We start from the raw sequence: 24,595 nt of genomic DNA on the forward strand, positions 1-24,595 counted from the left end.
TTATTACACAATGTATATAATTATATAAAGGATATATATTATTGTAGATGGTTACAAGTTATTAGTGGATTTAATATATCACAATGAAATGTTAAATGCATTTCAATTTCTCTCTAAGTACAAAACTTGATTTGTCATAGAGTCATGATCGCCTTAAAATATGGTTTGAACTTATTGGAGTAAAACGATATGATTTACAATTTTTTCGGTAGGAACATAATAGACGATAGATGGAGGTTATAGGATATTAGATCGCCTTCAGCTCTCGTAAATGATGCGAGGACATTGTGGCATTTTCATTGTATTACTAGGATGCACATAAACACTAATTGTGTATATTTGGCCTAACTATATATGTATGTGACTACTTACCTTAACATAGTGTTACCTTAACATAACCATAACTAGTTATGTTAGGATAGCTTGAAACTATCTCCTATCATGATTAATGTATGGTTAATATCATAACTTTTGAAGAGCTCTACAGTTGAATTTCCACACTACCATCTTATCCTCATTCGACTCAATAATTGCGCCCCCCATAAGTCCATAAAACACGGGTCAAATTTCCTGGTTACGTATTATTGAGGCAAATTGTTTTAATTGTTTACACGATATATCTTCAAATTTCCAATAAATATTCCAACAACCATGTTTTTCGGATAAATTAATAAATTCAAATAAACCCATAAATATAAATATCTACAACTATACATTTTTTTATAAGAAAAAAAAAAACTAATTTACAATATTTCAGTCAACTTTCATATCCATATTCCCCAATCAACATCCTCTTTTTAATAAGATCACGCCACGTGTCCAATCCAACCGCTTCACAAAAGCCCCCAATGTTAGCGGTTCGTCACCGAGTTGACTTGGTAGCCGTCTATTGTTGACTGACTGACTCAATATCTGACTTATCAGGTTCCACCGATGGATTTACACTACTAGGCCCCACACCCCCCGACGGCGAAACCGCCGGCGATTTCCTACTCATTGTCAAAATTCTTTTCAACGATTGTAAATGACTCCCGGGTGATCTAAACCCGAGAGTTGGTGACATCATCCGGAATGAGCTTTCAACCAGCTCGTTCCGGCTTGGAATATCTATCCTAACATCAATCCCTTTTCTCCTATCCTGAAACGACGTGGTTTCATTAAACCAACCACTAGAACCCGGTTCGTTTGTAGTAGCAGCTTTCATTTCTAGTTCTTCTCCCGGTTGAACCGGTTCAACCGGTGCCCGACAAAGCGGACAAGTAGAATGACTATGAAACCACATATCAATACATTCAGTATGAAACCCGTGTTTACATTTAGGTAAAACCCGACCCGTTTCACCATCTTCAAACTCCGATAAACATACCGCACATTCAACCAAATTTTGGTTGGGTTTTTGAGACGAATATACAAAAACCGGTAATGACTTTAATATAGTAGCGTCAAGTCCACCATTTGGCGGGGATGAAGAATTGTTGTTGTCCACGTGGAACACGATGTGGGTACGACGGTTGCGGCGACGGGTGTCGTTGTGGCGGTGGAGACGGCGGAGGTACCACCGGGCGTAAAGATGAAGTAAAACCAACACAATAACGACGACGAAAAGAATGATTATTGAAGATAACATGATTTTGCCGCTAAGTGCGTAGTTCTTTTGATGGTCTGGCAATTGCTGGTAATTACTTGCAGGATCAGTAGGCATAATGTGTGTTTTTTTGTGTGTGTTTTGAGACTACTGGGGGTTTATTTGAAGTGTGTGTATATATATATATAGAGAGAGATGTGTATGTATATATAAAATTTGTGTGTGTGTGAATGGAGGTGTAATAATGGAAGAAAAATGGGGGATATAGAATAGAAATTGGGGTTTAATAAGTGGGAAGAAGAAAGGAAATTTCGAGGTTGGTTCGTATGGGAAGAATTTGTGAAGTTGTTGAGGAATGGAGCAGCTTTTGTTTTGATTTAAGAAGACCGCCAATAGTTTTGACGCGGGAATATTAAATGACATTATTACCCCCCATTTCATTTCTTCAAATATTTACCAGAAGAGTAATTATGTTTTTGTTATAAGTTTATCATTCTGCTAAAGTGATTAATTTTTAGACATAACGATTTGGATAAAACTAGCTAAGACTGAAAATTTTGACACGAAACCTATCCACGACACGACATGTCTTTAACAGGTTTTTTGTTTGACCTTAACAGGTTTCGTGTCTTAACAGGTCCGAACTTGTTAATACCTGCTAAGATTCGTGTCATAACAGGTCCGGATCTGTTAACACTTGTTAAGTTTGTGTATATATATATATATATATATTATATCAAAAAGTGAACCCTAAATCTAATTCATTTCTCAGCCCTCATCTTCATCCCCCACTTTTTTTCATCCGTCCGATCAAAGCTTTGGACGGATCAGATCAAACCTTCCTCCTCCTTCTCCGGCTGATGCGGCACCTTTTTCTTCTCCGGTGAGACTGCCGCCGCCAGCCACCACCTTCTCCTTCTTCTCCAGCGAGACAACCACCACCAGTCACCATCATCTCCGACCACCCCAATCACGGCGCCGATGCCGGCATCAAGGGTTTCGCCCATACCGTAGCAAACCATCACCATCTATTGGATCGCCGCCCATCAAATCCATACGATTCCCATATGCGCCCCTTGACGGTTAGTTTAGAACAGATAAGGGCAACGCCCGTCGCTGGAGATATCGCGGGAGGTGGTGGCAGTGGTTGTTCGCCGGAGAAGAAGGAAGAATGTTGTACTTTTTTTCCCTTGTACTCAAAATAACCCACCTATATATATATATATATATATATATATATATATATATATATATATATATATATATATATATATATATATATATGGTAACACTCCGGTAAAAACACTTTTAAAATAAAAACGGTGAGAACACTTAAAAACACCATTTTGATGCATTAAAAGTCCATAAAACTAACATAGTGCCTAACTAATTATCATTATTGAAGTATTTAACACACATTGATCCGTCAAAATCGAAAAAATCATGTTTTTTTGTGCATCCATCTTGGAAGATGGATGCATATTCATCAATATGATGCATCCAATAAAAAACGAGATTTTTTTGATTTTGACGGATCAATGTGTTGTTAAACACTTAAATAATGATAATTAGTTATGCACTATATCAGTTTTATGGACTTTTAATGCATCAAAATGTAGTTTTTAAGTGTTCCCATTTGTTTTCATTTTAATTTCGTTCTCATTTGATTGTCACCCTATATATATATATATGTGTGTGTGTCTGTGTTTAACTTGTAAAGAAAAATTGGAGGTTCAATGAAGAAGAAAATGGGATCCGGCAAATGGAGCAACAGGAAGTTCAAGGAAGAAAATGAATGGAAGATTTATACTTTTTTATCTTTTATGTGTTATTTATATTAAATTTCAAATTCTGCCTTATACTTTTGTTTTTTCGCACTTTTGGTATTGTTGTTGTTATTATTATTATTATTATTATTATTAATTATTAATTATTAGTATTATTATCATTTTAAAAGGTTAAAAGTGTAAAGTTTAGATAAAATGATAAAATTAAATAATTTGTGTGTTCAAGATTAGTTATCAAGGGATGAGTGTATTGGATATGTTTTGTGAGGATTAGTCCTTAGAATATTTTTTGCTGATGTAGCGCTGACAGGGACTAGTCCTTGAGGGATGAGTCTAAGGCGTTGGGTAACATGTTAATTTTCGTGTTGTGTTCGTGTCTTGAAAAAATGACACGAATAGTTAACGAATCGTGTTCTTGTATAACTTTAACATGTTTCGTGTAACCTGTTATATCTGCCCTAAAACTAGCTCTTATAAATATTAAGTATTTTAAATTTTAAGAATATAAAAATATGACAAGCCATTAATATGTAATAAAATAAATATTAATTTTATCAACATTAAATTTACAATATATTTTTAATCAAATTTAAACTGATCATCGACCGTTAGTAACTACGGACGGTACTATTCTTAGTTTGGTTTAACATTGAAACAATGAAACTATATAATGTCATGGACTATATGTATCTCGTTTTGACTCCTTTACAAAATAAAATTCTTTTCCACACTTTTGAACTTTTTTGTTAAAAATCCGAAATACATTTAATAATATAACTAACGTTATCCATTAGCCTATTGAAAACCCAATGATATCGTCTCCAAAAGTCTGGAGAAAAAATTTTTTCGCTTGGAGGGAACAAAAAAAAATCATATAATATCCGGAAAATGTTTGGAGACGGCAATGTTGTCTCCAAAAGTTTAATAATTTTTTTTCGTTAAAAATAAGTGAAAATGAAATTATTTATTTCTTTGGAGAATTAGAGACGACAATCAAACTTTTTTGACCAAAAAAAGTCAAAAAAACAACTTTTTTTGTCGTTTAGTGTTGTCTCCAAAAATCGGTGGTCTTCTAAAGCCAGAATTCTTGTACTGATTTACAATATTTACTTTTTAATTTCTAAAATAGTCACGTTACCTTTTTACATCAATAGTTATTTTTTTTAGTCATTAAGTGCTGAGTGTATTAAGTAGTTTAATGCATTAAGAATGTTTGTATGTATTAAGTAAAATATAAATAATTAACGGTTATTTTTGTTTATTAAGTCAAAAAAGAAACATAAAATTTGACTAAATGATTAAGTTCTTAACTATTAAGTAAAAAATAAACAAGGCCTTATACTATGCCATCATGACCAATCACCACCATCATCACATCGACGTTGTCACTATCATCACTTCATTATTGTGTGGATACTCGTATAGTATGGATAATAGAAATTCAGAATTCAAAATTTGTTGGTAGTCCAAATTGTTTCCCTATCACGACTTTATGGTCATGTGCCTTAATAAAAAATGAGTAATCTTTTTAATAAAATAGTCTAAAAATATTTCAGCATTTTAAGAAGACTGACATGTGGTATCCATTAATTTTCTTTCCTAGTATTGTCCCTTGATTTTTCTACATGTCATAATCCGAATAGTTAAAAAAGATTTTTAGACTATTTTATTAGGATTAATCATTTCTCCATAATATTACATGTAGTTTTGTTCACTTGCTAAAACGAGTAGGCAGATTTTTCTTTAACTTATCATTAAAAACAAGTTGTCTTACATATGTGAAACAGAAGTATGTTACTTGCATCAGTTTCTTCATTGATTAAAGTCTCTTTTAGTGACATCATCATACTGTTCATACATTCGTATACTTTTCCCATGATAACATGTTAGTAAATGTTTCAAATTAAGATAAACATGAATTCGGAAGTTGGAATGGAAGCATGATTACAATTTTCATCTCGATTATATATATAATCTAATAAATCAACAAAGTGAAATGAACTTATTTACAATTAAAATATGATCTAGAGTTCGTGAATCATATGAACCGCCATGGAGCCAGGAGATCCTTTACGCCGCTTCGAAACTTATTTAGTAACATTCGTATTAAAATTCAGTGGGATCATCATCATGATTATGCTAACAAAATACTCTAAAATCACACTAATATATATCACATGTACATAAGTTCAGAATTTTAATAAGGGATAAGTGCCCCAGAATATAATTAAGTATTGCCAAATGTCTATTGTAGGAACCAACTATAAGTTTTAGATATTGTATGTAATTAAATTGGTAAAGTGTCTAAAGTATGTATTCAACTGGATATTTGCTTACGTGGAGCCGGTTGCATCCACATAAACACTCCACGTCACCTGCAAGTAATTTGTTAAGAAGGTGCATAAAAGCTTAATCTTTTACAAACACATATATCCATATATTCTGCTCTATCTCCTCTAAATCTATCAATTTTCTCTCATTTCTAGATTTTGTAAACCAATCTTACTAGTCAAACCCCCGACCCATATATTTCCCACCACTAGCAGCAGCACCACCACCGCTACCTTCAGATCTTCACCTACGATGTATTTGTGAACCACCGTCTGCCACCACAACCACCTCCACCATTGACCCACCGCATTCCCATTCCCTTCCACCATTACCCACATCCAAACTCCGGCTAATGGTCAGCCACATTGGCCACATAGTCCCCCACCCACAAACCAAATCTTTATGCTACGCTGGTGGCGAAACTCGTATAGTCGTCGTTGACCGTCGTACCACCGCCACCACCATCACTTCTCTGGCCCCGCCCACAAACCAAATCTTTATGCTACTTTATATAACAACCGTCCATTTTCACTTAAATATCAACTTCCAAATGAAGACCTTGATTCCTTAATTTCGATTTCATCTGATGAAGACTTACAAAACATGTTGGACGAACATGACCGTATTGCTAGTTCCAGCTCCCCTGCATCTTCACGTATCAGATTGTTTTTTTTTTCCGACCCGACCCGAATCAGTTGGGTCTTTGTTACTTGACCCAAAATCCGAAACATGGTTTTATGATGCTTTGAAAAGTAGTATGATTATTAATAGAGGATTGTCTAATGATGGGTTGAGTACTGGGTTGGGAATAGGTGGTTTGGATTGTTGTGAGAGTTTGATGAATAGTGGTGATGATTCGGGTAAAGGGTCGGGTCGGTTCGGTTCAAGAATCAATGGTTTTGGAGACGTGTTCATCTTTTGGGTCGATTAATTCGTCTGAAATAATTAAAACAAAATCCACGTCAGAAAATAATTAGAACAAAAATGGCATATTTACCGGCTAATGAATGAGCCGGTCATAAATTCATGCTTTAGACACTTTTACCAAGTTAATTCTATACAATATCCAAAACTTATAGTTGGTTTCTACAATAGACATTCAACATACTTAGTTACATTTTGGGGCACTTATCCCTTTTAATAATTGTAGCATGGCCGGCTTATCCTAATATACTAGCTATGTCCCTGTATACGAACTTTGATTGTTAAATAGATATGATCCTTTTTTCTGTAAATAGATTGATAGGTATAGTATATGTATATTGTATAGTCAATAGTGTTATCAATAAGAAAAAACAAGCAAAACCTTCATTTAAAGCAATTTCACTTTTGAAATGTAGACATAGTAGACTGTTTTATTTTTACAATAAAGCATGAATATTTAACACAGCGCATTTCTACATTCTATGCGCATATGACTCATAAAAAGCGTATATACCATTTATTCATGATAAGTAAAAAAAATACCATCAAAATGGCCTAATTATTTTGTTGTTTTTTTTCAGCCTCGGTATCCAAAGTTTTCTTAATAAATATATATCAAATATAACCAGAAAAATATTTGAAAAACTATAAAATCACAGAAAATTTTCAATTATATCCTATACATATAATTCATAAAAAGAGATAAACAATTAATTGTCTCTAAGACTATATATAGTTTGGGTAGAAATCTCCTCAAGTTATTTTTAACTCAGAGTTTAATTAAGAATAATTTTGACCATTAGATAAAAATAAATAGTAAAGATTTAACCAATTTGACTGTGAAATTGGAGAACCACCCAATTTATTTTTGTTTTTTTTTAACATAATACTATAAATATAAATATATTAAATATAAACTTTCATTAAATATTGCATTGACATTAAAGGCATCAGAATATTATAGGTGGTGCCAAGTCCCCAAAGAAGATTCTTGGAAATTGCCTATCACTAATAGACGACGACGTGTATTTTGCAGGTTAAAGTTTCACACGAAATAAGTGTACAAGAACTGAAGAACGTACTCTGGTTGTGGATAATTTTGATTTATGCACTATAAAAATTTCTCGTAAATTTGTGGAATAAGGTTTATTTTTTATGCATTTTTAATGTGTTTATCAATACTAGAAGAGTACCCACGCATTGCGACGGTACCTAAAAAGTGACGATTAATTGTGACAGTATATAGTAAGTGCTTCGTCGTAATCTTACTTCAAAAAAATTCATATGTAGATAATGTAAAACTTTAAAAAAATTCATATGTAGATAATGTAGTATTTAATAATTGTAGCAAGCAATTATAACTAATACGAATATAAGTGTAACTTAGTATTACATATTGATATCAAATAGACATAATGAAAGTTTATTGTGCGTAAAGATCGTTAGAGAATGAAACTTAATCAACATTTTCAATTAGTCAGCAAATGGGTTGACTTTCCGGTTTCCATTTATGCAATGGTCTACAAACAGGGTTGTGGCAGGCATTGTGACCGGGTAGTGGCTCAGGAGAGGGTTTCTCGCGGACGTAATTCAACAAATACCTGTATTTTGCATTCCACTATATCAAATTGGTCAACGGAAATTGTAGTATTGTACAGTAACAATAAACTACAAAAACTCGTATGCCTTCTTGCATGTCACATAATCACTTTTCATATAAGACATATTTTAGCCATGTTAAATTAACTCAATTTGCAGGGAAAGTTGAGTGTCAATACTTTACGTATTTACTTGGAAAGTTCGACAATATTCAAGTTGCTCTGGAACAACTTGATTGTGCGGTTACCACGTTGGAGCATTTCATCATAACTGCCAAAATAGTTTATGAAATGAAAAAATAAGTTTTATGTTGCATCTTGTTTTGTTTTTATAATTATATTGTGTAATGTGTTATGCGTGTTTTCTTTATTTGAAGTGTTGTAATGTTTTTTTTTTAATGTCTGTAAATCGTTGGTTGTTTTTAGTTTTAATGAAGTGTTTTTAATTTGTGTATGTTTTAGTTTGTTATAATTTTAGAGGGTTAAAAGTGTAAAGTTTGGATAAATGGGTAGCATTAAATAATTGGTGGGTCCAAGACTAGTCCTTGAGGGATGAGTCCATTGAGTGCATTTTGGGGGATTATTCCTTGAAGTGTTTTTTGCTGATGTGACGCTGACAGGGACTAGTCCTTGGGGATAAGTCTCTCCCAATGGGTACCCTCTAAGCTCATCTATAATATATTAGAGCATTAGTAATGGTAGTGTTACCACACCAAGGTGATAGTGCCATATTATCACTCCACCACAACCATACAACTTCCATAACAATAACCCAAAAAATTATACCCCATAATATTAGAATAACCAATCAAAAACAAAAGAAAACAATAAAAAATTAACCACACCACCACCACCCAACTCTTCCCAAGGTGGACACACCCACCTTGAGGCTTCCACATCACAACCACACCAAACTCTTGTAATGGACCACTTTGATGACACCAAGGTTGAAGCCTTCCACCTTATCCACACAAACACCATTACAAACACTCTTATATACTATATTATAAAGCAAAAAGTCTATGTCTAAATTTTAAGTTTTAACATTTACATTCCCAAAATGCCCCCTATCAATTCTATATTTACCTACAATAACTATATTACCATTTCTCTCTTTTCAAATATCAACCAATCATTTTTTTTCTCTCCTCCATAAATCATTTATTTCTCCAATTCATTCAAAATCTTTTATCCTAAAAACCGTACATCGATAAATTATATAAATTATATGGGTATTCTTAAAATTTCATGCTCTTTCATTAGAGATGTCATTCAATATACTTTCGACGAATTTTTAAATATGAGGGCGGAACCCATACGGTTAAGGCATTTGACTATCATACTCTATGATATATCAACTCCTTTGACATATCACACTCTATGACTTAGCTATCACCCCTACCATCTCACCGCCGCAACGCGCGGGTATTTACTCTCATACTATATTATAAAGTAAATTCCTCCTGTCTAAATTTTAAGTTTCAACATTTACTTTCCCAAAATGCCCTCTTATCTATTTTATATTTACTTAAAATAACTATAATATCCTTTCTGTCTCTTTAAATCTCAACCAATCATTTTTTTTTCTCTTATTTATAAATCATTTATTCTTTCAATTTATTCAAAATTTTTTATCTCAAAAACCGTACATCGATAAACTATAAAAATTATATGGGTGTTCTTAAAATTCCAGACTCTTTTATTAAAGATGTCATTCGATATACTTTCGACGAATTTTTAAATCCGAGGTCGGAACCCGTAAGGTTAAGACATTTAGCTATCAAACTCTATGACCTATCACAGTTTATGACCTATCACCCTACCATCTCACCACCGCAACGTGCGAGTGCTTTCTCTCGTATTTTAATCATTGTCATTTGTATTTGCTAATTAAAAGTTCAGTTACCTTATGTTATCAGTTTGCAGATAGATGTGAAAAACAAAAAAAATTTTTTGCATATGATGTAATCAAAAATTAATGAAAGCCTGGGTTGGACCACATATTTTAACGAAAATAAAATAATAGCCAATAGTAATAAAATAAAATAAAAATGAAATTCAACCAACAAAAATAGCCAAAAGAAAAAGTGACAAATCAACACATAAAGTTATAAAATATAGAAAATAATAGATATATACCTTTGTATCGAATCGTCTTATTTGGGGATGACGTCGATGGCTTTTCCAAGCAGCAATGAGAGAGAGTAGGGGAAGGTGGTTATGATTTGTGGAGGTGGTGATATGAGATTGGACAAAAAGGGAAGACAAGTTGTGGTGGTGATTTGTGATGGAAGGCGGTGAAGATGAAGGGCGATGGTGATGAATGGTGGTGATGATGTTGCGGTGGATATGGAGGGCGGGGTTGGAGATGGAAGGAGATGCTGAATATAGGGCATTTATGTTAAGTTTGTTTAGGTAATCAGGGGAAAAGAGTATATAGGGTTATATTTTTGAATAGAAGTATTTTGGGAAGGAAAAAAAATATGTTAGAATGTCTTAAATCAACATATATTATAAGGAGGTATGGATATAGAAAAAATATTATGTGTGCAGATATGACTTACTTTCATTAGTCTACAAATGAAAGGCTAGATGTAATAGACTCAAAACTTGCGAAATGTAAGGGAAAAGCTATATTTTTTTAATCTATGTGTGAGGATAATGACTTACTGACTATAATATGCGTTTTAAATACTAAAATGGTACATATTTTCAAAGAGTTCTCATTCTGTTTGAACTTTTTGTTTTACTATAACTATAATGTTAATTACTTTGTTTTTTCTTTTTTTTTTAAACAAAAATAAATACTTAGTTTTACTTTAACCATTTTAAACTAATAATCACATCTATATAATCTATATTTTTATGTTACTTAACAAAAATCCTACATGTTGAAAAATTAAATACTAATATAAAGTTTCACGATTTTTTATTTTTTATGGTGTTCATAAGATATAATATTTGCACTTAACACTTTTAAAATATTTTCACCTACACTAGACCTTGACATTAGGTTATTTTACATCAATTACCGTTATTACCACCAACCACACCGTCACCATTGTACCGCCTCCTCCATCATCATCATTAATTGCACGAGTACTTCTCTAGAATGCATTTATACATATTCTTTTATTTCTCGCTTCTTGTTAAAACTTACAAGATTTAAGAAAAATGAGAGATTTGAATTCAAATTCACTAGGTCAAAGAGATAAAACTCATAAAAGACATGGAGGAATGAAGAGTAGCTTCTTTGTATTTTGATTTCCACCGGAAGATTCAAATTGATAAATTTCTTTGTGTCCCACTTTTGAGAAAGGGGAAATCGGGAATAGGCTTTAAAGAAAAGAAGTATATAAATTGGTTTTATCACACGTACAAATCACAAACCCTCCATCGAATTAAAAACATTTTTATCCACTCTATGTTGGATGTAAAAATTCATAGTCTTTCACATTGATTTCCTCTTTATGTTCCAAAATTTATCTGTTTAGCCATTATAAATCATCCGTAATCAAAATTCAAAATTATTTTATGCATAGCAAATCATTGACACATGTGAAAGTCACATATTTGAGAATATGTACATTATTGGATATATTTAAAATATTCTAACAATAATTTTGAAATAATCAAAATATTTGGTGATAGATAAGATCATCCTATTGAAAAAGTTATTTTTGATTGATATCTATAAATCTATAAATCTCTTAGAGAATAAGGTTTAATACTTTAAGCACTTTTTACAATATTCTTAAATTACCCCTAACCCTAAAATAAGTAACACATGTTCAGATCACATCACTTCTTTGTCTCTCTTTCTTTCATACTATCACTTTCCAGTGTGACAGTGTCAATCATCACCGACACCCCGACCATCGCCTCCCGTATCCATCATTACCACACATAACTATCATTTTTTAAATGGTGCCGCTACAACGCGCGGATACCCATCTAGTTTTGATTTATATAAACAAGTACCTGTTTTTTGTTATTAATTATTAAGTAACTAAATGTATAATTAATGTTTATATGTATTAAATAAAAAATTGATAATTTACAGTTATTTATGTTTATGAAATTAAAGAAAAAAACATAAAATTTAACTAAATATAAAAAGGAAAAAAACAAGCCTAACTCAATCGTACAGATACCGTCAATACGTGTTAATTATACGACTTACGAGTATAACAAAATAATACACATCTACACACACATTCCATATCACCAAAACAAACGTTTTCATATATTCCTGCCGGCCATGTAATCCGCTGACATGGCATTTTCGAAAAAAAAAAATAATCTAAGAAAGAAATTTCCCTCCACACATTCAATTCTCACCTTATCTTTCTGAATTTGTCACCATTCTTTTTCTCACTTATGTTCTCCAAACATAATAAAAATATGTATTCATCAATTCTCAAAAACTTATTCTCAGAATTCCACCGTTGGTGTCGCCGGCGAAAATGGCATCCAAGTTAAGCTTCACAGTAACATCTTCACGGTTCTTTACTGCCCCCATTCGAAGACCTTCTGTTGCTGCTGTTGGTGGGTTATCTTTTTCGGGTTCTTATCGGTTTTTGACTTCCAACGTTCAGTCCATCGGAAAACAGTTTGCGGGTCGCCGGAGATTTATTATAATCTCTCCAAAAGCTACTACTGATCAACCTGGTTAGTTTTTGTTTTTGCACTTCAATTATTATATATATTGTATATCTATATGTTAGAATTTAATATTAGGACTAGTAATTTAGTATATATCATTTAGTTGAGCCTATTTTAGTGAATTGTGTTAGAATCAACAACAATAAAAGTACCCGATCCTATCAAAAGTGTGTGGCAGAAATATAAGTATAAGAAATTGTAAAATAGTATGAAAGCATTCAGTAAATAATTTAGGGGTGGAAATTACCTACATAATTTGAAATTGGAATGGATCACATTAGAAAATCAGGTTTTGATTTCAGTCCTTACCTGAAATTTGTTGACCAGGAGACTACCTGCTTGCTTGTAATTTATAATTAGGTCAGGCAAGTTGGAGGGTTGACCTATTGATCCAAATGTCTAACCTTAATCTTCCCTGAAAAATTGATTGACACAACCTTAACGAGTCTGTTTTTGTGTTGGTTTTAAGGCGTTCTCCTAGGAAACCACAATATAGTAGGAGATTTTTGAAAAGAAAAGAAAATGATTTTTTGATATGACATTATAACTAAATAGTTGCTTTTAAAGGGGTTCGTGTTGTGTTTCATGTCATGTCAGAAATCACTGTTTCTATATGAAACTCTAAGGTAGTTATTGGCTGCTTACGGATATGGAATTTGAAGTCAATACTTTGATGAAGGGTTCATGCCTTCATGGAATAAAATAGTTTTACTTTATTTCTCTGAGGAATGGAACCGTTAATCATATCCCAGTAGAGTTATTAGTCAATCACAAAGCATGGTCTCGAAATGAGTCCCACATTAGTTGAATTCATAGTGGTGGATTTTGAGATAACACTTGCGGCTTTGGATCTTATATGGGTTCATATTTTCACCATGACCCTTGAGATCTCTAAAGTCCCATATATACCAGATTGTCATTTTGGAATAACTTGCGTGTATAATATTTAGAGTCATGGCAACTCACTTTCTTTAGAGTTTTGTACCATGAAAAACTAACTTTATGTAAATGTTATTGTCTTGTCAAATTTACTAGATGTGACAAAATGGGTGGGGCTGGTAACTTATCTTGGGCAAAATCGGTAGGTTTTAGTGCGAGTGGAAATGGTCCTCTCGGGTGAGGTGACCCACAAACACATATTTAATCCATTCTTTGAGTTTTATAACTAATTAAGAAGGTACTTATAATTACAAAAACTTTCTATTACTGTAATAATCTAACTTCATTTGGAAATAAATATGTTCAGTGGGTTTATGCATTTGGATACCCTTGGAGTATATCTTTTAGATTATCACAACCCAAGTCAAACTATCTATAGGTAAACGGGTTCAAATTGCCACCACTACTGTCTAGTTAATGAAACTAGAGAAACAGTTATGAAATGCTTTAAGTACTTGTTGATTAACTTGGATGATGGAACATACTTTTTGCTTGAAGTATCAAACAATTGAATCCGTGTTTTTCCCACTTATCATCTAAATTTGTTTCTTTTATGTAGACCTTCTTTACGTTATCTCTAATATTAATAATTAAAGACCCGTAATTGTGCCTCAGTCCTGTAGAATTAATCATTCTTTAACCTACCAAGTTGGCTCCTAATTATTGAAAACTGTGCTTCTATGTGTTAGTACCAAGATTTTGAATCTGTCCACACCCTTACTAAAACTCTTATGGCTTATTAGTACCTGGCACTCCACTTAAATCCACTAACCTGAAAGTTATGTGCTTCTATGTGTCGGTGCGCAGTTTCACTTTCACAAAACCCAGCAGGTTTTATATCTGTGCACTGCACACCCCCACCAAAACTCTTATGGCTTATTAGCACCTGGTACTCCAGATAAACCCACCAACCTGAAAGCTTTGGATTGAAGTATTGGTAGGGATGCGTAAAAAAAGTCTATAACATGCAAGCACCATGAAGAGTTAAACTCCACTTATTATCTAGTTTTTCATATAAAAAAAGTAGTTTTTGATCATGAGTAAAACTCTATACATGCAATCACCATGAAGAGACGTTTACTCGTTAATACTTCTGTTGTGGCTTGAGTAAAATGTTATTAGCGATACACTTACTGTTCTAAAATCAGAACCTACCTTTGTATGTGTGTGTGTATGTGTGTCAGTTCAGGACAATAGACGTGGGTATGATGTTTTTTCACAATCACGCTATTTCAACATAATTCATTTTTAATGTTTTGTGTTTCTTTCAGGTCCTGTTAAAAATGATGAAGTTGTTGATAGCAACATAATGCCTTATTGCAGCCTAGAAAAACAAAAGAAAACAATAGGAGAAATGGAGCAAGACTTTCTCCAAGCTCTACAGGTAAACCATCCGTTCTGAATTTTACTTCCCATCTTTTCATTTTTAGTTTTTTTTTTTTAAGATGATCGACTTTCTTGCTTTGACCTTGCCGAATTATCTTTCTCCCACACTTATGCTTCACTGTTTTACATGAAATGAGTTCCTCTATCTTCAATTACCATTTTTGATGTTCATTACCGATTCTTCTCTTGTGTTTCTTATGTAGGCTTTCTATTATGAAGGAAAAGCTATCATGTCCAATGAGGAATTTGATAATCTCAAGGAAGAACTGATGTGGGAAGGAAGCAGTGTTGTAATGTTAAGTATGTATAGCTTGTAATTGTTTCTTATATAACTTAGCAAACTTTTTAACCATCGTGTCATCTAATTTTAATAAAATGTTCTATGTAAATGATGGTTTTGTGTTATACGCGTTGCAGGCACTGACGAACAGAAGTTCTTAGAGGCTTCAATAGCTTATGTATCTGGTAACCCAATAATGAGTGATAAAGAGTATGACAAACTGAAGATGCAATTGAAGGTATTTAGTGGAGTTCCTTTCATACAATAATGTCTTTAGTTTTTGTTCTTTCTTTATATTTGGTTATCAATTGTCATATGCATTGGATTTCATTTTTTCAATAACTTTCTTTCAGAAAGATGGAAGTGATATAGTGGCTGAGGGTCCAAGATGCAGTCTTCGTAGTAGAAAGGTATACATGAATATAGACCCTTTCATTTACTTTTTCATAGATGATGGATAATATAGATATTGTGTCGCTCCACAGTCTGGCAACAGTATTATAAGTTATGCCCTTAAATAGCATGTGTTAAAAACTTAAAATCATGATTACACATGACTACTAGCATGCATTTCACAGGTTATACGAGTACAATATTTATTGTCATGTTGATATCAATGGCATGACCGTCAATCACAAGCCAAACATCTTCAATTTGGGATGTTAACCTAGCTTATATTCATATCATTGTTACTAATCTTATGCATCTGAGCATGAAAACAGTTTTTTTTTAATAAAAAACGGTTCTCCATTGTGTTCATTGTTTGCATTATGCTAACCTTACACACTACTGAACATTCTTGGTTGTAGGTTTACAGTGATCTGACTGTTGACTATCTTAAAATGTTCCTCATAAATGTCCCGGCTGCCGTTGTTGCATTAGGATTGTAAGTGAGAGGTTACTTATTTTCATATATTTTGTTTTATAATATCTGCATGTAGCACTCTACACTATCAAATTGCCTCTATAATTGCTGCATTTAGCTCTCTGTGCCAACATCATTGCCGTTTATATATGAAATTTTCAGCTGCTAGAATTATGTTAACTTCACATTCTAATTGTTTTATATATGATTGTGTATGACAGGTTCTTCTTCCTAGATGACATTACTGGATTTGAAATTACATACCTTTTGGAGGTATATGTTATTTTTGTCTTGTGATATAAACCTCTCTCTCTCTCTCTCTCTCTCACACACACACACACACACTATTTTGAAACTGAAAATTCTTGATGGATGCAATATAACTGTTCCCTTTTCAAATTTTCATATTGAAGAGTTTTTTGGTATTTCTTCTAACAAGCTCATTTTTCCAGCTTCCAGAGCCATTTAGTTTCATCTTCACTTGGTTTGCCGCTCTGCCCTTCATATTATGGCTATCCTTTACAATTACAAACGCCATTGTGAAAGATTTTTTGATATTGAAGGTAGCGTTTTTGTTATCAGATTTTACGTCTTACAAATTATCAGTAATTTTTACTTAAATTTAACATCTGGATTTGATCTGTTCAGGGACTTTGCCCAAACTGCGGTACAGAGAATACTTCATTTTTTGGTACCATATTGTCAATTTCCAGTGGGGGTAACACCAACAATGTGAAATGCACAAAGTAAGTTCCTCGAGTCCTTAACTTTTTGCCTTTTATCTAAGTACCCATTGCATACATGGTAGATATGGTAATATACTTATAGTCTCATATAGACTTTTATGATAGGTTGGGTAATAGGTCAAATGATTTTGGGTCGAAACAGATCAATTTTTGTAAGAGCACTTTGGGCTGAAATACTGTTTCTGAAACTATATGAATTATTTATGAACAATTAGCAAAAGGGAAATTTGAATAAGTAGTATCATTTTGTGGGGTTATTAAAAAAGCAGATGCTTACTTCAATTTATTTAGTTTGAAAGTGATTCATAGTTAAATGGTTTGAAAGTGATACATCTACTTTATGATGTGAGATAAATCGATGATCATGTGTTTCATATTTTTAATGAGAAATAAGGACGCGAACTGCAACACAGTAGTGAAAATATGGTATAAACAAAAAAGGAACCTTTCACCGCAGCGGCGCAGCCTCTAGTTTCATAAAGAAATCAACTGTTTTTTTTCTTTGGGTAAACCGTAAACCACAACACCGTCTTGGTGAGTAAACCACTCAAATATCCATCTATGAAACATAATGGTGGAATTGATCCTCTGATTTCAGCTGTCAAACCACACTAGTGTTTGATCAAGATACTCGATTGATAACATTGCCTGAAGGAAGTAATGCTTAAGCAAGGGGTACGTTCTCTATAGCCGTAATATATTATCAACTGTAGGTTCATCCTAGTCTTTATGCTTTTCTTCTGAACTCCAACTTTCTTATTATATCAATTATAACCCAACCAAACCAATGCAGGAGGCTTCATCGTCAAATATGGACCATGATTGGAGTTATGTTTAAAGGCAGATGCTACTGTAAATGTAGTAATGTACCTAGTTATTTTCAACTCTAATAGCGGATGAAGGTGTTTGTTTAGGCAGTGTCGCATAAGTGTGCGTTCACATTCAATCATAGTCGATGTATCTTCATGTGTATAACATGAAACCATGATTATGTGTATGTTCATATGTATATTTTTACATATTGGGTGCCTGCTTTTTCATAAAAAACCAGGACTCTTTAAATTAATTATACCATCACACATTATACAACATCTGTGTTAGCTTAAAGAACCGTGTAATTTGTAACATATGACTATGTATTATGAAGTTTAATCCAAAACTAAAGCTATACGAGTCACTGAACCCGGATTTATAAGTTACCATTAGTATAAACCTCGATCGAAGGTGAAATATCAGAAAAGAGTCATTAGACTAAACGGAGTGGCTAGCTTTTTGCCCAACCCTCGCCCCATTTCGCTCGACGTCGCCCCCCACACCACCCCCATTCACCGACTTCCCTTTTGCCCGACTTCTTCCCCTCGCCGTTCCACCTTTGACCACTCCAAACTTCAAGAATTTTTCCCCCTTTCCAATGCCATTAACGGCTAATTATTATTATTATTTTTTTAATTTTCCCCTTCCTATATATATCTTTATCTTCTTCCATTTTTAACAAAACATATACATATATACAAAACACCATCACACACACACATAAATCTTCTTCCATTTTTACATAAATATATACATATATTACGGATATGGATCCTCCATCACCCTCTTCATCCGATGATTCAATCGATCTCGATGACGCTATTCTTAGTACCGTTGCTTTGACGGTTACTACTATGATTAAAGACGAGGAAGGTCAACTCTCGCCTAGAAGAAGAACGGTTCTGGAACGTCGACATGAAGAGGCATACGCGCGATTGGTCCGCCTTTACTTTGCCGAGCGACTCGTATTTGGCGCGAGAGATTTTAGACGGCGCTATCGTATGAGCAAGCTGCTATTTTTGATAATTACAAATGATTTGGAAGAAAGGTATCCATATTTTCAACAAAGAATGGATGCTCGTGGGAAGCTGGGTTTCATGCCGATACACAAGACTACCTCCGCGCTTCGTCAATTAGCATATGGGTGTAGCGTCGACTTGTTTGACGAGCATTTGGAGATGTCGGCTAGGACTTCCTGGCAGTCGCTAATTTAATTTTGTAAAGGTACATTTTATATATAGTTATATCTTATTTACTTACTTACATTATATATAGTTACATATTATTTAGTTAGTTATATAATATTTACTTACGTATATATTATTTATATAGTTAATTTTACATTTATGTAGTTATATTTATATAGTTATATATCAAATACTTATGTACATTATATATAGTTACATATTATTTAGTTAGGTATATAATATTTAGTAACGTACATATTATTTATATAGTTAATTTTACATTTATATAGTTATATATTAATTTTACGTATTTATAAATAATTTAAATAGGTATAAATGAATTGTATGGACCGACATACCTACGGAGACCTACATCTATGGATCTTGAGCGAATATACGATGTGCATGAGTAGCTTCATGGTTTCCCTGGTATGATCGGTAGTATTGATTGCATGCACTGGCCATGGGAGATGTGTCCAACCGCATGGCGCGGTTCGTACACCAGAGGGGATGTTGGTAGACCATCATTGATGTTTCAGGCGGTTGCGTCTACTGACTTTGTGGATTTGGAATGCATATTTTGGTCAGCAGGGGTCCAACAATGACATCAACGTGTTTGAGGCGTCCCCAGTCTTGGAAGAAATTATATCTAGCTTGGCACCTACAGGTTAATTACGTACTTAACGCTTAAGTATATAATATGTAGTAATATATTATATATGCTTTTGTTAACTAATATTAGCTTTTGTTTAATTTACAGCGGGTTTTTATGCAAACAACAACTACTACAAAGCCGGATACTACTTGACAGATGACATCTACCCTGAGTATTCCACCTTTGTGAAGACTTTTACTGGCCCGATTGACGAAAAGAGAAAATACTTTAAGAAAAAACAAGAATCGGCGCGAAAGGATATCGAGAGAGCATTCGGGGTTCTTAAAAAGCGTTGGAAAGTTGTTAGTTTTCCCTCACGGTTTTGTAAGAAGCAGAGGATGCATGACGTGATATACGCGTGTATCACTCTACACAACATGATATTGGAGGATGATGATAAAGCTTTTTGTCAAGACTTCAACGATGAAGACCCGACACTAGACCCGGCGTATTGGGAACAACAAACTTCAATGGAGCAACGGATCGCGAATTCACAAGCCGTACGAAATAGCCAAACCCACAACATGCTCTTAGCGGATTTGGTAGATCATCTTTGGGAAAACAAGAGGGGAAGTTTTCCACCATACGTGCCACTGGAAGTCGATGAATACTTTAGCGATGATGATTAGTTATTAGTTATTTATTTGTGTTTGTGTATCGAATAATTTTTTTTTATGTGTTTGATGTGTGGTTTTTATGTTTTAATTTGTATGTGCTGGATTTTAATTTTAATGGTTAGTATTTTATTTTACTATTTATAGAAATTTTGTTATTTTTATAATAATATGAAAATCATAAAAATTAAAACAAAAATAAAATCAATCATTAAAACCAATCATTGAAAGTGCCACATGGCACAAGTCGCCCCTTACTTAAAAACCCACCCATTTTCACCTTTTTTGAGGAGCAACTTTTTTTACCCTTCATGCCACATGGCATAAGTCGCCCCCTCCTACCATTCTTCCCACTTCTCTTACTCTTATACCAGGCACAAAATAACTTGTGTACAAATATGGTGTGAATGTACTTAATTGGGCGCTGTTTGATTTGCAAGTGAGATTAACTTGTACTTGATATCAGTTGGGATATACGAAGTATGCACTCGTATAAGTCAAAATAATATAGGAATCAATGATGGGGGTTAAGAGGTTCATCCACCGTACGGGGTCTTTTGGGTCAAAAGTCAAAACCATTTGTGGGTCTAGGAGAAACACCTTTTGCAATCTTCTGTCTTGAAACCTCTATGAAAACTATATTAAGTGATCATGGAAATTGACGAATTCTCAAAAATTGATAGTAATTTTTTTTAAAGGCAAAACGGATAAATGGCTAACACGTCCAATTTTATTGCGCCTACGCCAGGTTCGAATCTTGGCAATGCCCTAAAGGGTTTGCTCTTCCATGTATAGATGGATATAACATTACTAAGGTCTTCACCACGACAAGATTAGAACCCATAATCCCCTAAAAAAAAAACACAAAATGAAAAACTCTTTAATTACTAAGCTATCACTCTAGTGGCTTGATATAGTAATTGAAAGAGATTTTCATTCCATTGAACTCTTTCAGACTTTCACCCATAAAACAAATGCTCCAAAACTTTCACTATAAATCCTCAAACCAAACACATCATACGAACTTCAAAATTTGACTAATTAAGATTCCGTACTACGGGAATGTCGGCGGTCGACAACAAGACGTGGGATATTATCTTTAACATTCGACCCTTTTGTCATCAATTAACCCTGATTTTTATCGAGATTATAATCTCATAACGGCTTGCGTAATTAATATTATAATTACACATCGAACTAATATAACATTTTATTTAAGTTTTCGTTTTAATGGTGAAATTAATATTATTTTTCTATAATGGAATTCTCAACAATCGACCCTTATTAATGTTAAATCCTAAGTTCGCCATTCATTATTATTATAAGTATAAAAATATATTGTTTTGGCATAATTTTTAAGCCTAACAAACCAGTATCCAACCTGCTAGCACGTTGTGGAGTTGTTCATGGGAGTGCATATATCCATGCACATTAAAATATTGATGTACGTCCAAATATATTAAAGAAGTATATACGTATGTATAAAGCCTTTATTTTAATTAAACATGCAATAAGCATAAGGTCTTGATAATAAATTAACTAATTATGCCCTATACGTGAAGGTCACAAAAACTACCAACCTCTAACATTTTGTCACTAACTATATACGGAGTTCCTATATAAAGGGCTCTTGATCTATTGAAGCCAATAAGCAAAACAGCATACAATCTTCACAATATCTTGAAAAGAGATCGATAAATTAATTAGATTAAAGATCGAGGAATAAAAAACAATGGCTTCATTTCATCATTCATGGAGCTTTTGTGTCTTCTTTAGCATTATCACACTCATCCTCTCTTGGTACGTCAAACCTACCGAAGCCGTCTACCATGGCTATGTTCCAAGTCCATGGACCCTTGCTCATGCCACATTTTATGGTGATGAGTCTGCATCTGCAACCATGGGTACGTTACATATATAACACGTATTATAGTATTCGTAATATGTTATTATCTAGCTAGCTAGTGGTGTTTAGTAGACTTTTGATATGGACTAATGTAAAAAAAAAAATTCTTGATCAATGTTTCAGGAGGTGCGTGTGGTTATGGAAACTTGATCACTAATGGATATGGGACGGATACAGCTGCATTGAGCTCGACAATCTTTAGTGATGGATACGCTTGTGGACAATGTTACCAAATACGTTGTGTCCAGTCTCCGTGGTGTTACACAGGCTACACCACGGTTACTGCCACAAATCTTTGCCCACCAAACTGGTCTCAGGATTCAAACAATGGCGGTTGGTGCAACCCTCCTAGGACTCATTTTGACATGGCTAAGCCTGCGTTCATGAAAATCGCTCAATGGAAGGCTGGAATTGTGCCTGTCATGTACCGCAGGTACGTGCATTATTATTTAAAAGTTGTAACCTTTAATTTTGATGGTACAACTAATTAAATTAAATTTGGTTCGGTTTTAATTGGCTAACCTATTTTTTGGTATCATATATTTCAGGGTACCCTGCAATGGCATTAGAAAAGGAGGGATCAGATTTTCTTTCCAAGGAAACGGTTACTGGCTATTGGTGTATGTGATGAATGTTGGGGGTGCAGGCGACCTTCATCAGATGGCGGTGAAGGGAACCAAGACCGGGTGGATCAGCATGAGCCATAACTGGGGTGCTTCGTACCAAGCTTTTGCAACTCTTAAGGGTCAAGCCCTCTCATTTAGGCTAACTTCATACACCACCAAGCAAACCATTACAGCTTACAATGTTGCCCCGGCTAACTGGAACTTAGGGTTGACGTATCAAGCCAATGTCAACTTCCATTGATCGACCGAATTCGTCAACATTTACTTGAACTCAAATATCTAGCTTGTTTCCTCAAAAATGATCATATCTTTAGCTGGTTTCTGAAGGGTTTGATCGAGCCAGTCGAATCCATCTTCTATGTAACTTGGTATATATCCATGTTGAGTAGTTACTTAATTTGTATATTCTCGTCCATCCCGCTAAAGTGAAAACGTTTTAACGGGTTAGCGACGAATTTAATTACCCTAAAATATCTTTAAAAACTTGCTTCATGTCTCTTTTGTATCATCTATATATGTTAATGAATCTTTGCTATGAAGTTCAATATATCAAGTGTTCTAGAAATTCTTTTGCTCTATAATTAGCTAGGACAAACTCCATACGTACACAAGAATACATTTCTGCCGTTTTATAAAAAATCACTTTAATAAAAAAGTAAATTAAATAAGAATATCTTGACTTAAATGGATCAGATACTACGTACTACTAATTGCAAAATTTACCACTAGATCACCTAGGCTTAATTTGGATCGATGGTCGAACCAGAACAAAAAGAGTAATCTGCTGGCTTTTTAACAAGTCAAAACGATTGAAAGTGTAAGTTAATTGTTACTCTAGACAGGTAATTAAATTTATACAAAAATGTAGGTGATAAAATGTACACCCACAAACTTGATATGGTGCAAGTCAACAAATACCACTGATACAAATAATGAATTGATCGAAGAGATTATTATTTGGATTCGTAGTCAATTACCCTAGCTAGTCCTATTATCCTTTTTATATTCTTCATAGTAAAAATGTTAATTCTGATAAAAACAACTACACTTCACTAGAATTAGCACTTTCAAGGTTTTTTTTTTTTATGAACAACAGAATATATTACTCCATATTAATAAAGCCACTAACAAAATGTTAGTAACAAATTACATTACAAATTAATTTAGAAATCGAACAAAGCTACACATTCTAGTAACATTTTCAAGTTTATCTACAGTACATTATAAAGTTTACATCTTTTTATCTTATTTTATAAATTTTCAAGATTAATTGAAAAAGACTATTATAGTCTATCAAATTAATGTAAATTTTAATATTAAAAACATTTTTTACATATTTACTCTAAATAATAAAATAAGTCAATTCTAACGATATAGATCATCTTTCGTAAATTTATTTATAATTTACTAAATATTAAGAAGGTCAAAGTTGACTTAAACAAATTAAAAACATTTCTCGGCCGCAATTCTTAATACTTAACCTATGAATTAGGTCGTTAGTCAATTAATCTCATTTCGTTTAATTAACATTAATACAGTACATTATTAGGTTCAGTGGCTTTCTATATAAAAATAATAGTTGACCGTCTTACTATTTAATTAAGTATAAATGGTTATAAACATCAACATTATAACACCATAAATTTCGATAGTACGGCAAAGTCGACCGAGGACAACAAGACGTGCGC

At 33.4% G+C, this 24,595-nt stretch overlaps 4 protein-coding genes across 4 annotated transcripts; 3 read left to right on the top strand and 1 right to left on the bottom strand.

The window, feature by feature from the left end:
• Window positions 1–619: 619 nt before the first annotated feature.
• On the bottom strand, window positions 620–1,859 carry LOC122600369 (RING-H2 finger protein ATL64). The gene has a single exon (XM_043773076.1). It carries the CDS (start codon window positions 1,700–1,702, stop codon window positions 887–889), a length of 816 nt encoding a protein of 271 aa, XP_043629011.1. The 5' UTR covers window positions 1,703–1,859; the 3' UTR covers window positions 620–886.
• A 10,770-nt stretch (window positions 1,860–12,629) lies between these two features.
• On the top strand, window positions 12,630–18,125 carry LOC122599166 (PGR5-like protein 1A, chloroplastic). The gene is made up of 11 exons (XM_043771622.1): window positions 12,630–12,896; window positions 15,101–15,213; window positions 15,419–15,515; window positions 15,633–15,733; window positions 15,849–15,905; window positions 16,305–16,381; window positions 16,582–16,633; window positions 16,813–16,923; window positions 17,009–17,106; window positions 17,705–17,781; window positions 17,900–18,125. Exons 1-10 carry the CDS (start codon window positions 12,692–12,694, stop codon window positions 17,772–17,774), a joined length of 981 nt encoding a protein of 326 aa, XP_043627557.1. The 5' UTR covers window positions 12,630–12,691; the 3' UTR covers window positions 17,775–17,781; window positions 17,900–18,125.
• Window positions 18,126–18,686: 561 nt separating this feature from the next.
• On the top strand, window positions 18,687–19,133 carry LOC122601739. Its single transcript, XM_043774479.1, has one exon. The coding sequence runs from the start codon at window positions 18,687–18,689 to the stop codon at window positions 19,131–19,133; it is 447 nt and encodes a 148-aa protein (XP_043630414.1).
• A 2,974-nt stretch (window positions 19,134–22,107) lies between these two features.
• On the top strand, window positions 22,108–23,148 carry LOC122599167 (expansin-A7-like). The gene is made up of 3 exons (XM_043771624.1): window positions 22,108–22,279; window positions 22,405–22,714; window positions 22,830–23,148. The coding sequence occupies exons 1-3, from the start codon at window positions 22,108–22,110 to the stop codon at window positions 23,146–23,148; spliced, it is 801 nt and encodes a 266-aa protein (XP_043627559.1).
• Window positions 23,149–24,595: the final 1,447 nt, after the last annotated feature.

The sequence above is a fragment of the Erigeron canadensis genome, chromosome 5 (genome assembly GCF_010389155.1).
Source record: "Erigeron canadensis isolate Cc75 chromosome 5, C_canadensis_v1, whole genome shotgun sequence".
In the NCBI taxonomy this organism is placed as follows: Eukaryota; Viridiplantae; Streptophyta; class Magnoliopsida; order Asterales; family Asteraceae; genus Erigeron; species Erigeron canadensis.

Coding starts and splice junctions, on each gene's coding strand:
- LOC122600369 (XM_043773076.1), bottom strand. CDS start 1,702: ATGCCTACTGATCCTGCAAGTAATTACCAGCAATTGCCAGACCATCAA.
- LOC122599166 (XM_043771622.1), top strand. CDS start 12,692: ATGGCATCCAAGTTAAGCTTCACAGTAACATCTTCACGGTTCTTTACT. Junction 12,897..15,100: donor AGCTACTACTGATCAACCTG/GTTAGTTTTTGT, acceptor TGTTTCTTTCAG/GTCCTGTTAAAAATGATGAA. Junction 15,214..15,418: donor ACTTTCTCCAAGCTCTACAG/GTAAACCATCCG, acceptor TTTCTTATGTAG/GCTTTCTATTATGAAGGAAA.
- LOC122601739 (XM_043774479.1), top strand. CDS start 18,687: ATGGATCCTCCATCACCCTCTTCATCCGATGATTCAATCGATCTCGAT.
- LOC122599167 (XM_043771624.1), top strand. CDS start 22,108: ATGGCTTCATTTCATCATTCATGGAGCTTTTGTGTCTTCTTTAGCATT. Junction 22,280..22,404: donor GTCTGCATCTGCAACCATGG/GTACGTTACATA, acceptor TCAATGTTTCAG/GAGGTGCGTGTGGTTATGGA. Junction 22,715..22,829: donor GTGCCTGTCATGTACCGCAG/GTACGTGCATTA, acceptor CATATATTTCAG/GGTACCCTGCAATGGCATTA.